The sequence below is a fragment of the Electrophorus electricus genome, chromosome 6 (assembly GCF_041902795.1).
Source record: "Electrophorus electricus isolate QZ-2024a chromosome 6, ASM4190279v1, whole genome shotgun sequence".
In the NCBI taxonomy this organism is placed as follows: Eukaryota; Metazoa; Chordata; class Actinopteri; order Gymnotiformes; family Gymnotidae; genus Electrophorus; species Electrophorus electricus.
The window spans coordinates 9,471,061-9,485,663 of NC_137502.1; the positions used below are offsets into that span (position 1 = coordinate 9,471,061).

General features: G+C 43.1%; 1 protein-coding gene across 13 annotated transcripts in view; it reads right to left on the reverse strand.

The window, feature by feature from the left end:
• shank3a (SH3 and multiple ankyrin repeat domains 3a) overlaps positions 1 to 14,603 on the reverse strand; it is a 229,440-nt gene that overhangs the window by 112,480 nt on the left and 102,357 nt on the right. For 12 of the 13 annotated variants that reach the window (XR_014124032.1, XR_004775895.2, XM_081715340.1 and 9 more), the window contains one exon: positions 13,518 to 13,589. Coding sequence is in view for 11 of the 13 variants with exons in the window: in XM_081715340.1 (XP_081571466.1) it covers positions 13,518 to 13,589 (72 nt within the window). In the remaining 2 variants the exon portion in view is untranslated. Of the gene's footprint in view, positions 1 to 6,249; positions 6,535 to 13,517; positions 13,590 to 14,603 lie in introns of those variants that run through there. The other variant, XM_081715345.1, reaches the window with a different exon arrangement.

Here is a 14,603-nt window from a genome sequence, read left to right on the forward strand (position 1 = left end):
AGTGATAGTACCACCACACCCTATTCCTGAGATGGTTTTATGCTGCTGATCACCATTACCCCTCCAGACCTGACAGACCCTCCAGCCTTACCCATCTCCTGTGGCCACCTCATCAGCCTTCTTGTTTTCAGATACTGTGGCCACTGTGTCTACTGCTGTGTTCTTCCCATCTCCCTTTGCTAGTTTTGTTCTGGTCCCAGTCTCTGCATCACTTCTTGCGCCCATTGTTATGGTCTTCTCTGTCCCTGCCTCTGCCTTTCTGTCTGTCCCCCTGCGCATAACCTTCTTTGTTCCCATGTCTACTGTTTGTCAATCTTTTGTCTGCTCTCCTGTCTTCCCTTCTACTATCTGGTCTTTGGCCCAGCCTGGTGCCCTGTCCCCTGTTCAGTCACTGGCCCAGTCTTTTGTTCTGTCCCTTGTCTGTTCTAATGTTCCACCCTCTATTCCTCTTTGTTCCTGTTCCCTGGATAGGTCTCATTCCTATCTTCATCTTGGCCTGACTCCTGCTCCCACTGTCGCCCCAGCTTCTGATCTCGTCATCGCCTCGTCCTATTTCTACTTGTCTTTACTTTTTTTCCTGGTTTCCTGATTTTGTTCTCTCTTGTTCTTGCACTTTAGGAGCCATACATTGAGTTTCAAGTTTCAAATTTGGTTTATTTGTCACATACATAGTCATACACAGTATAACTCACAGTGAAATGGTTGAGAGTGCTCTGTCCAAACTGAGGAAAAAGAAAAACAGGGGTGCATAGAGAAAAAAAAAATTTATATATATATATATATATATATATATATATATATATATATATATATATATATATACAAAATATATTAACAATGTATGTACAATATATGTATATTATGTTTATATACACAATGTACAATGTATATATGGATATGTATATATGTATGTACACAATGTACAGTTCCATCTTGTAATTGAACATATTTACAGTTATATATTACATGGTGGTGGTGGTCCCCACAGTTTATCAGTTTCCCTGATTCAGGGCCCGAATGGCCTGCAGGAAGAAGCTCCTCTTCAGTCTCTCTGTCTTGGTCTTCAGGGAGCGAAAGCGCTTCCCTGACCTCAACAGAGAGAAGAGCCTATTGTTGGGATGGGTGGGGTCCTTCACAATCCTCCTGGCCTTGGTCTGGCACCGCTTGTAATAGATGGTCTGCAGGTCAGGAAGTTCCAAATGAGTGATGCGCTCTGTTGAACGCACCACCCTTTGGAGTGCTTGTCTGTCCTGCTTGGTGCTGTTCCCAAACCAGACTGTGATGTTCCCCATGAGGATGCTCTCGATAGTGCAGGTGTAGAAGTTCTGCAGTACCTTGGAGGGCAGTCTGAAGTCTGTTAGGCATCTGAGGTGGTAAAGACGCTGACGAGCCTTCTTTGCCAGGGAGTTGATATGGCAGGACCAGGACAGGTCCTGCGAGATGTGAACACCAAGGTACCTGAAACTATCTACTCTCTCCACCGTGGTTCCACTGATCCTCACAGATTGGTAGTGCCGCTCCTGCTTCTTGCTGCAATTCATGATCAGCTCCTGACGTTTAGAAGGAGATTATTTTCCTGGCACCAGTTTTCCAGGTACTTAATCTCCTCCAGGTAGGCCATCTCATCATTGTCCAAGATCAGGCCCATGACAACTGTGTCATCAGCAAACTTGACAATGATGGTGGAGCTGGAAGTGGCTGTGCAGTCATAGATGTACAGTGAGTAAAGCAGGGGGCTTAGGACACAACCCTAAGGAGCTCCAGTGCTGAGGGTGAGGGTGGATGAGGCACAGTTGCCCACCCGTACTGATTGTGGTCTGTCTGTTAGGAAGTTGGAGATCCAGTCACACAGGGATGTATGCAGTTCTAGATCCTCCAACTTAGTAGTGAGTAGGGAGAGGATGATAGTGTTAAATGCTGAACTGTAGTCGACAAACAGCATTTTACCATAATTACCCCTCCCTTTGTCCAGGTGGGTCAGTGTGGTGTGGGGCAGATGTGCAATTGCTTCATCAGTGGAGTGGTTCTGGTGGTCTGCAACCTGCAGTGGGTCCATGGAGGCTGGCAGTGAAGATGTGATGAAATGTCTGACTAGCTTTTCAAAGCACTTCATCACGGCTGATGTGAGGGCAACAGGGCAGTAGTCATTGAGGCCGGAGGGTCAAGGTTTCTTCAGGATGGGGATGATGGTGGATCGCTTGAAGCTGGATGGGACGATACGGAGCGTCAGGGAGAGATTGAAGATGTCGGTGAATACTGGTGCTAGCTGGTCTGCGCAGGCTTTGAGGACTCTCCCGCAGATACCATCTGGTCCTACCGCCTTCCTGGTATTCACCCTTTTAAACACTCTCCTCACATCACTCTCTGTGATGATGAGAGGGTGCTGTTATATGGGGGGCTCTAGTTTCCTGCCGTAGTGCTGCTTCACCTCCCTCACCGCCCTGCGCACTCCGTATGCCGCAGACCTGTACTCGTCCGTGTTCCCGCTGATGATCCCCGCGTTGTAGGCAGCAGTGCAAGAGTTCAAAGCCTCGCGGATGATTTTGTCCACCCAGGGCTTCTGGTTGGGAAACTTCTTGGTGGTGGTTCTTGGAATCGTGTCGTCCACTAGTTTCCCAATAAACCCTACTACTGCCTCTGTAAACTCGCTGACATCATCAGTGCTGCGCTGGAACATGTCCCAGTCTGTGTCATCCAGAGCATCCTGCAGAGCGGCCACGCTACCTCCCTCTGAACTGGAGCTTCCCATTTCAGCCTTTGTTTATATTTTGGTAGGAGGAAGATGGTGATGTGGTCCGACTTACCAAACGGTGGATGAGCTAGTGCCTTATAGCTGTCCTTGTATGGGGTGTAGCAGTGGTTGAGTGTCCTATTTCCCCTGGTGGGGAAGAATATGTGCTGGTAAAGGTTGGGCACTGCACACTTGAGTTTAGCGCTGTTGAAATCCCCAACCATGATGAGTGCAGTGTCCCGGTGCTGTGCCTGAATCTGTGTGAGAGCCTCATGAAGTTCACAAAGTGCAGTGTCCATGTTGGCCTGAGGTGGGATGTATACGGTGTTGATGATGACCGAAGTGAACTCCCGGGAAAGGTAGAAAGGGCGAAACTTGAGCAGCTCCAGGTTGGGTGAGCAGGAGCGGGCGAGAGTAACAACATTGGCATTGTTGCACCAGCTGTTGTTTACCATCACACACAATGCACCTCCTCTCAACATCCTGTCCATACGGTGAACCGAGAAGAACTCGGCCAGCTGGATGGCGTGGTCTGGGTTCAGCCACAACTCGGTGAACCAGAGGAAGTTGTAGTCCTGAATGTCGCTCTGGAACTTTATCCTGGCTCGGAGGTTGTCGAGCTTGTTGTCCAGAGACTGGACATTGGCTAGCAGAATGCTAGGTAAGGGAGCTCGGTGTGCCCAAGCCCTCAGCCTGCTCCTGATGCCGGCTCGCTTCCCTCGAGGCCTTTTCCTCACGTCGCGTCCTTTGTTCTCCCTCAGGATCTCCGTCAGCCATCTTGGGTCCAGGGTTAGAGATGGCTTGACGTGAGTGCTATGTAGATTAAGAGAAATAAGAGCGTCTCTGGGTAGCGGGAAGAGCAAAAAAAGCGAAGAAGATAGCAAAAAGAATAAAAAAAGTGCCAGGTGTGGACAGAGCAGTCGTGACGGCAGGCGACCTCACCGGCGCCATCTTGCATGGCAGGGGGAGGAGGGGGGTTGTCACAATTGTCATGATTCCTGAGGCAATTAGCACCATGTGTTGCTTCTTTTTTTGTATTGGTTTCTGTCTGCACCTTTGTTCATTATTATGGTTGTCCCTGGCTCTGGTTGTCCCTGTTTTTAACCCTTTGCTTTCCCTTTGTTTCTTTTCCTGCAATACAGAAAAAGGTCTTTGCACTGTTGGATGAAAATGAAAATTGTGGTTGACCATGAAATAAACTCAGCCCATGTCTACACTTGCTTCCTGCCATGACATGGCATGGCTCATTCTTTCAAACTACTGAAAGAACATTTTTCAAACATCTGACAAAACTTTAACTTGAACTTTGGAAGGTTCACAAGAGAATGTAACAGATCACCCTTGTTGACACCTTCAACAACTTTAACAACTGTTTATTCCACATTTCTTCATAAGCCAAATCATGCCAAAGGTTTTCTCTGGTCTAAAGTGAACACGTTACACTGTCCAGCAAACATAAATCTCTTCTGTCTGGAACAACAGCACTGTGTGTGCACCCAAATGGGGAAGAGGAAAAGAAAGAGTGTTAGCTACTAAATAGTGACCAGTTAAGCACCTTCAATTTTTTGTGTATAAACATATTGTTCTAAAAATGGTTTGTGTCAGAAGGTAACAGCTGCATGACATTTTAGCTATCAGTGTGAGCTACTTATTGCTACATAATAATGTAATCTAATCTAATGTGAATTAGATAAGCATATAGGGCAGGGTGTGTTGGCCTATAGTCACTGCTGTAACAGTGCTGCATTGGGCAAGGTTCAATGAAGCTTCATTAGAGTACCTTATGCCCACAGGGTAAGTCCTACACAAGAGTCCTTGGACAGAGTCCAGGAAAAAATACTCTTCACAGCTGTGTGTGTGTGTTTGTGTTGGTGGGTGGGTGTACGTTCTCCCCATCCACAGGAGGACACAGGAGGACAAGGACCGTGTTGTTCTCTGGATCTTCACAAACAGGTTTCACCTTAGTATGATTTGTAGACAAGCATTCACGATCAATTTAATTAAAAATGTATAAGATGACTTCTTGTATATACGCATGCTCACACATACACACACACACACACACACACACACACACACACACACACAACATATAACATGCAGTGTCATAAATCATGAAGTTTAGAAAGGGTATATATAATTTTTCCTTATAACATTTGCTTAATTTAGGCATCAACACTAATATAAAAATGCAAAGTGAGAGAATAACCTGTGATCTTAAAGTGTACAGTGAAGTGAAAAGGAAATGAGAAACAGAATAGATGGATTATATGAATTTGGTCATGAGCTGTATGGAGTATAATGTGTTTATGCTCTGATAATCCCAATACACTATGCTCAAATAGAAAAAAGAAAAATGATCTATGATGCTTGCCCTTCTCTCTGTCTCATTTCCTCTCACTTTCTCTCACACACACTTACACTCACACACAAATATATAAGCCTCACATGCTTTCTGTCTTGATCTATGCAGCACAACTTGTGCATCCATTGGGCATAAACTACCTAGACTGTGACAACATGCTGGTGTGCAGTTATGCACAGTTGAAACTTACCATTATCTTAATAATAAGTTTTAAATAATACCCATTGCTTAAATCACATTATTAAAATTCAAATTACACTTAACCAAAAGTCTGGTGTCCTGTTTATGTGTCCTAAAAGTCTTAAAAAGAAACCTTCCAACTCCCATGATTAAGAAAAGCCTATTTATCCTCCAGTATATCTTCCCAGCAGCAGCAGGCATGGTATGGTCATCCAGTCCCAGGGTTCTGACTTCCTCCAGGCAGGGCGGAGGCAGAGGGCCCTCGGCTGCACAGCACAGGTGCTCACCAGCCTCCTCGGTTCCTCACTATAGGCACACTGACCCTGACTCCTGTTAGCCCACCCCACAGACTACAGCCCTGTCCAGATCACTCCAGATATACTGTAGAAAGGACAGAGCTTGTCGAAGAGTCAAAATAGCAGAGGCAGCTGAGGAGCATGGGTATACAGAGCACAGTAAACTTTTCCCATGCTCCTGGAGTCCACCCTCACGCACACACACACACACACACACACACACACACACACACACACACACGGTCTGTGCCTGGCTGGCAGCATCAAGAAAGTGAATTAGTGCTTCAGTTAGGGGTGTGCTCAGCAAACAGTGGTGTGTGTTATATGTGTTATGGAGAGCAAATTGCTTAAGGTGGAATGATAGGAGTGACTGTGTGTGTGTGTGTGTGTGTGTGTGTGTGTGTGTGTGTGTGTGTGTGTGTGTGTTTGTAGATATGCCTATATGGTGTTGCCTGGGAGTTCCAGAAGAACAGTAAGAACTGCTGTTTTCTGCAGCACTGTTCCCACTTTCACACATTAAAATGCCAGACACACATACACACACACTTACATGCATGCACACTGTAGGGAATGCAGCACAGCAAATAAGCAGTAGAAGCGTGAATAGAGTAAATGAGACTGAAACACAAACAGAGGGGAAGGGAATGGGAGGAGAGAGAAGAGAAGAGAGTAGATACCTTACTGTTGATTTTGGACTTGTTGGTGTCCTTGTGTGCCTTTTTGTCCTTCCTCTCTCTGCCATCTATCCGTCCAAGTGCTCCCCCCATCTCCTCTCATCACACACTCATTCGCCACATGCCCCCTCATCTACCCCCCTTCCACTCCATCTCCCTCTCTCTCCACTCTCGCATCTCTTTGGAACAGCGCTCACACACCTACAGTGGCTCCTGCACACCCACAGCAGGAGGAAGGGGGAGATTTTGCAGGATGCAGCGAGGGAAAGGGAGGGAGATGAAGAGGGAGGGAGAAGAGAGGGGCTTGGGTAAGCACTCGTAGAGAGAAGCAGGGAGAGGGAGTGGCGGTCACGGTGCTGTCAGTGATAGGCGGGTTAGACTTCCTGGGGTTGACAGAAATTTCATTCATCAACCACGGACCCCACCCCAGCCCATCCCACCCACTCTTCTAAGGAGCAAAGGAGTATGTCTATGTGTTTTTCTCCCACCGAAGAAGTGTGGCTGACCCCGGGCAATCTGGGACACACACCCATGCATGCAGCCCCTGCACCTTGCCTAGTGACTGCAGCAGCTGTGCCTGCAACTGCTCTAAGTCCCTCCTCCATCCTAATGTGATTGGTTGGAGGATTGGAATGACACTCCCTCTATGTCTGCCTCTTTGCCATTCTCACATGCACACCTATACATGCAACCACAATCCAAAATGTTTCTTTGATATCTGTGGCTTGAGTACATTTCTTAGGTTTAGCTCAATAAGCAGGGTGTAGCTGTGCTCTGTATTCTGGGCAATTCATGCATGGTATTCTAAAAACAAACAAAGAAAACAAAACAAAAATCACTGCAGGGAATCCAGCAAATACGTGTCAGTAAAGATCTATCCCCATGCATCTCCCCAATGAAAAAAAGTACACAGAACTGAAATTTGTAAATGACAAGGGAATTTACACAATACTTACAGCCTTAGGAACTTATAATGAGTGCGTCCATCATTCATGGTGCTTTCTCTGTCTCAGTGAACTTTGTGCCTTCCCATGAGGGGAAGATGAGAGAAGGTGAGCATCAGTTAGAAAAGGAAGTGCTCACTAGATACTGAGAGGTCTGATTGGAATTTGGCCAAAGTGATGTTATAAGGTTTTTTCCTACTGAGTGCATACACCTTCACCCAAGCAAATGAGACAGGAGGAACAATGGTCAGAATGGAGTGTGCCAAAACCCACCTTCTATTAAAAAAAACCCCCACAAAAACAAGGATAAATGTAAATCTCTCTCACTCTCTTCCCCTCACTCATTCTCTCTCTCACTCTGGAGTTATAGACAGTGGAATGACTCTGCCTGGTAGTAATGGATTTGCTCTCATTCAGCATGTACTACAAAGAAAGAGAGGGGGGAGGACAGAGAGAGAGGGAAAGCAGATGGACAGACAGAGAGACAGAGAGAGATGGTAGAATTAAGATGAATATAGGTAATACAAAGAAACGAAACACATGCACACACACACACACACACACACACACACGCGCGCACACACACACACACACACACACACACACACACACACACACTCACGCACCAACCAAACACATTCTTAAGATTCTTGAGATCCACTTTGTAGACAGTGCACGTATCAGGAAAGAAGCAATCTTTCACATGGTCTGCGAGCTGCTCAGCCGAAACCCCACTAACACAAAAGTGCATACACACGTGCACCCCCCCCCACATGCTGAATGAGTGAAAGAGTGAAACAGTGAGAAGGAAAGAAAGTGAGTTTGTATAGTGTTTCCCAGCCCTGATCCAGGACTAGTTGTAGCCTGTATATTTATTGGTCTCCATGCTCTAGCAGATGATGAGCTTGTTAGCTGTTAGTTAGCTGATGAGCTGGGTAGGACAGAATGCCTTTATTCCCCTACCACTGAACCAATGGGTAGTGATCCTGGGCAGGTCATAGCCTGGAACTATTCTGCAATGTATCCCAAGGCTGTTTTGCACATATTCTACTTTCAGGGATTTATTTTATTTTATTTTCTGGCATTTAGCTGACGCTTTTATCCAAAACAACTTACAATTATGACAATTTGAACAATTAAGGGCTTTGCTCAGGGGCCCAACAGTGGCAACTTGGCAGCAGTGGGGTTTGAACTGGCATCCTTCTGGTTACAAGTTGAGTACCTTAACCCACTGTCATTGCCCCAGGATTAAATAAAAAAACTAAAACTCTGCATAGAAAAATAAATTGGATGCAAACAGTCACCATTTATAATAATAACCATTTATAATAACCATAATAATAAAAAGAGTGATGTAAATGACACTGCGCAGGATTAAACAAATAGACAAACATTCAGTTTTTAACAGAGCAAACTAGCCCTAATCCGTCTCCTGCTTCAATTTCTATTACAACACAGTTGATCAGAACTGTTTCTGAATGGGTGGACTACATTTATTTTGGTGGACTATGACTTGTTTACGTTCAGACTGAATTTTTGAGCTGGGTTTGATTGATCTGAGCAAGTATGTATTAGGATGTGGATGAGAGCAAGAGATATGCACCTAGGTAGAACATCATATCCTGCAATTCTTACCACACTGGGCCAAATTCATAAAATGCAAATTGTGCAACACATTTACCTCCAATTCATAACATTATCATGGCTGGTGAAAATTAGCACACAGGTTTTCAACTTACCACTGTGTCCAAGGTGAATGCTATCCAAAATCAAGATGTGATGACCAGTAATATGCTGAAAACTGCCAGTTACATAAGATGGGAACTGCATGACTGTGCTGAGTTGATGACTTAAGAACAACTTCTAAATCATGACAGAGTAGCAAAATTGTATCTCTCCTTCGTCTGTGTTTATACTTGCTCTGCACTACTAAAATTTCCATTTCATATGGCAAATGTTTGTGTTATTCTAATATCCTACTGAAGAAGTCACCTACATTTGTCTTTGTGTACTACCATTGCAAAGTTTACAATCATTCTCACTCAAAACAGACAGAAAAATGTGGATTTTAAATAAATGTGTCAGTTAGATAAATGGGTGCACGTGCAGAATTTTGTTAATAACTTGCATGTGTGACTAAACATTTTTAGAAAAAAGACCAAAATATCTACACCGGCTTGTTTCATTTAATTAACCCCAAATAGATTGGGGTGGTTTTTTCAGTAACATCATATGCAAATGAGGACAAAATTCTGTAAAACCATGTGTGTAAAATAAGGTGGAAGTCCACCTTAATGAATGAAATAACTTGCTACTGTGGCGCTATTTGCTGTTAACTTTAAATCTGACAGTAGGTTTATGAATTTAGCTGACTGGCTCTTACTAAATTATGAATAAAAACATGTACTTCATTCATCAAGAGACTTGGGAATGGCAGTGGGATGTCTACATAATGTACTCTGCCTATTGTTGTGTAGTTATGTGGAGGATAGGTGCACAGCTGTGTCTCTGTGTCACAACTTGTATTAGGGAAGGCTCTAAATGCTTGAATGTGTGTGCATGTCAGTCTCTGTGTGTGTCTATTTATCAGTGATGAATGCATGACCCCCCAGATTTGTTTATGTTTATTTCTACTTTATTGCAGACAATAAATATTTTTTTCTGCATAAGAAAGGCTCTTTTTATGATTTGCCCATTGTATGATCACAGCTTTCCTACACATTAGGCAGACATGGACACACACACAAACACACATACACACACACAGAGTGAGAGCGTGTGTGTGAGAGAGAGAGCAAGAGAGAGAGAGACCCAGGAATGGAACAGTATCAGTATTCTTTCAGTTTGGACTGCACAGGACAGGACTATAAAGCAGGAGAATACTTAACCATAATACACATTACAGCACACACAACTCTGCTGCTGGTAATATAGGTGTGCATGTGTGTAAGCCCAGCAGGCGAGGTCAGTACAGTAAATGAAAAGCAGTATGTCAATAAAATAAGAGGATTAGTATTTATTGAGACCATCCAGTCCTCAGCATGACCCCGCCCATCATGTGAGAGACAGATAGTGCAGTCCTAAACACTTCTGCAAATGCTCAACCATGCCAGAATTCCTTTACAACACAACATCAGTATCATTCCATGCAAAACCAAATCCTACAGCACTCTACTTTAGGTCAGGACTATTGTAATATATAAAATATATATTCTGCCAATCTCTGCATTTCTGAATGAATGATTTTCATAATGTGATCGAATCATCAAAAAAAGACATAATAATAAAAGACATTCTTATTTAACAAACAACACATATTTTACAGTACCATAAATTAAATACATATTTTAAACAAATCTATTTCTGCGATAGCAAACTATTCAGTACTTCAGAAACTGTTAGAAACTGCTTCACTGGCAATAACCTCAACCTCATGCTTCCTCAAGCTGCTGACCAGGCATGTACAGCAGTAGGAGGGATTCTGGCCCTTCTTCCATATAAAACACATGCTCAAGTCCATATGATATATAATTTGAGTGGGACTAGGTCAAGAACTTGGTCATTGTAAACTATGAAATTGCTTCTGTTTTGATCCAGGGGTAGCCAGCAAAGGGTGCATGTGTGATGCCCTGCCTGCTCACCCCACCACCAATCAGCACAGTTGCACTGAAAGAGACTGTGAATGGCTAGTAATTAAAATTTAGCTGCAAAATGTAAAACATACAAAATATTTTAAATACACTGTATTTCCTTTTAATGCTTGGTACCATTGTTTTTCTATTCAGCATTACCTCAGGACTCATGAAAGTCTCACGTGAATGTCTCAAGAGCACATTTTTTTGCTTGCTAAATAAGTTATCAAAAGAGCATTTTGATACCACTTGCAGAGCAGCCTAAAACTAAGCCCTAATTGGGCTTCTTAGGGGTTAATTTACTGGCGCAGCATTCTGTAACGTGGACATTGCTTTATTATTTTTTTTATAATTTATTGTTACTGCATTAATTTATGCTGCATGTAAGTAATGTGTAAAAAGTGCCCCTTTACTTAATTGTAAGCCCTGCATGGTATATTACACTGCTTAGACTCCAATAAAAGAGCACTGCTATGATTAGCAGGATGTCCATTTTCCATCCCTCAACTACAGCCACTGTTACAGCGTTACATACTTTCTGGGTTAGCTCAGTTCACTTGCCTAAGTCTAGAGACCCATGGGCACCAACTGTTTTGAGTCCCTCTGCTGCGATACTCCAAAACATGTCTGCACATGGACATATTGTATGAGCCAGCATCTCAAGTTTCAGATCACAGACAGACACCCTGAAATTCTGATGACAACTTAGAATTCAGTGATTCCTCAGGCTGTTCAGGCCTGGAGGCAGGAGAGCAACACCATATCTTTAGATTCCATCTACCATGCTTCATAGTTGGCAAGTGACTTTGTCTAACCATCCACTCTGATGGACTGGATCAAACTGGAGATGGTTAGCGATTGTTTAGCAGTTATTTGCTCCATGGTTAACCTCTGTAAATAAATACAGATGTTAAGAGGCACCTATAGATTGCTGCAGATCCTTAAACTTCACACTGTAGTTCATCACAAATTTCCAGTTAGGTCATTTACAGTGTGCCTTTGCACTGATCTCTGCATGATGCCTGGCAGCACTGATACTGAGAGTAAAAGGGGCTGAAGTCAGTAATGCCTTTCAGCCAACTCCATATTGAAAAGCTTTTTCTCTTAAAGTTTGGGCCACACTGCGCTTGAAGAGAATTCTGTTGTGAAGAACAGCTAACCTTTCTTTTTTCCTTCCCCCCCTTTTTTTGGGTAGTGCCAGCCAAACCAGATTTGTAACAGGCTGGTATACCTGACACCAATTATGCTCTTTTCAAAAGCTTGTTATTCTGGAGGTTCGCATAAGTTTTTCCATCTATGACGTTGGTAATTCAAAAGGGTTCACAAGCTTTTTTCCCTCCCAACTGTTAGAACATTTCAGATCCAGTCATACAATTACAAAAAAATAATAATCTCTCAGTGCATGGACACCTCAGGACCTAAACTATTAACACCAATAATGGCTGCTATAATGTTCATGCACACAAAGGTACAATGTATAAATGATAGGCTTCCCAAATTGTGCCTCCTTCCACTTTTTATTAACACTTAAAATGATTACTATAAAAAGTTCCTTTAAGATTACTAAATCTGTTAAAACATGCTAGATAATCTGTTGGCACAGTGCCCATCTGTTATTTTTCTAATCCCATAGAAATGCAATAATTACATATTCAAATACATATTTAAAAATACGTAACTCACTAATTATCTACACTAGTAGGTTACATTTGAATTTGTCACGGTACGGCCCCTCTCCCCTCAAATTTATTTGTGTGTAAGCACATCTGTGTGTGCGTGCGCGCTTGTGTGTGTGTGCATGTCTGTGTGTGTGTGTGTGTGTGTCTGTGTGCGTCTGTATTGCCACGCCCCCTTGTGTCGTTCACCTGATCCCTGTTGTGTGTAATTGTCATGCATGTATATAAGTCTCGTGTCGTATCGTCAAAGTTGTCGGTGTTTGATCCAAGTAGTCTGTGTTAAGACGTGTATGTTACATGTGCAATAAAACGTATGTTTATGTTCAACGTGCATCGTCCCCGCATCCTGCTTAACCCTCATCCGTCACAGAATTCAAACACCTGCACACATTCAACCAGTCCCACATCAGCGACTGTGACTCATAAATTCACACAGACCTACGTAGGTTATAATTATTTTGGATGAAGCAGCAAAATCCTTACATTTGGAAATATTCTCAGTCAATTAGGAAACATCTGAAGAATGGGCTGCATACACAAATAGAATTAGACTACACCAGAGTTAGAATTAGATTACACCAGAATCTGCAGTGGAAATGAGGATGCTGGAATTGGTATTTGGCCAATGTTGATTTTCATTTATTGCAGTAATGACTCATTTTGATTAAGGTTATAAACTCAGGCTCTTAAGATTAGACAGGCTGAGGCCTCTCTGAAAGAACCAATTTATTGGTAAATCTAGCCAGTTCATTTTTATAGGAGCAGTTGACAGTGTCCAGTTTTACTCATGGTGCAAGTATTATTTGCCAGTGCCATTCAATGTTTAACAGCCATGTAGGTATCAAAAAACACAACTCTCTTCCTCCTACTTTTTTACCTGTAGTTAAAAAATCTCTGCAGCGTTTCACCAGAATAGTGTCTTAAATGTACAGATTAGCCTAATAAAATATAGATTTTACAGGTCTACCTTTAGTTAACCACACTATTTAGAATAGAGGAGGAAAAAACTCATTCCTTACCTTAGTATGGAGTTTGGAGAGCTGCTTTTCATCAAGGTAAGTCTGTGTGTACACACGTCTCTTGTAGCGAAACTACAAAATAAATCGGGGTCACTGAGTCTGATTTACTCAACACACATACACACACACACACACACACACACACACACACACACACACACACACACACAACATGTGATGAGAGCTGGATGAAAGGCTGTGACAGATAGAGAAGGGGAGAAGGATATGGGTAATGGTAAGTGTCTTGAAATACAATCTCTGGTGAGAAAGATCTCTTTAATTCACACACCTTTGAATGGCTGAATGTGGTGGTAACATAGCATAGCATAGCAACATAGCAAGCTGACAGCAGACTTTAGCAACTAAAGCCTACATTTACATGAACACACATACATACACTCATACAAAAGACAGCAGAAGCAGATTGCCGTCATGTACACATACACCTACAGACACACAAACATAAAACACCACAGAACAGAAGTGAACCCATGTGCTAAAACCAGAATTCATAGCCCTACCAAGAATACATCTGGAGAATACCACCTCAAAACCATCAAGACCTCAAAGGCATAACTACAGTGATTATATATATTACAGCATCACACATATAATCACTAGGCTAGTCCCACAGCTACATGGTCTGGACTAGACCCTGAAGTCACTTGGCCCTCTCCTCCAGCAACTATCTTCCCTATCTATCCATTTAGCCTGCTATCTCTCCTCTCCCTCTGCAGCTACCCACCAAGTTCATCTACATCTATCTCCCAATCTTTCTCACCACTCAGCAGCCTAGGTCAGGCCCTGTAAGGGAGCACAGATTGTAAGGCTGTGCACAATAAATGTATAGGCCTTCTACTGTGTCAATGAATCCTGTTCTAGGGAATAATGGGAGTTGTTGCCATAGAAGCAGGTTTCTACTATGCAAGGTGTTTGGCACTGATGCCAATGTGTCCAACAGTGCACCACTCAGATACAGTATGGTACAGCCACACATGGGCACACACGCACATGCACACACACCTACACACACACAGATGTGCACACTTTTAAGTCAATTATCAATTTTTCATTTATCAAGCAGCA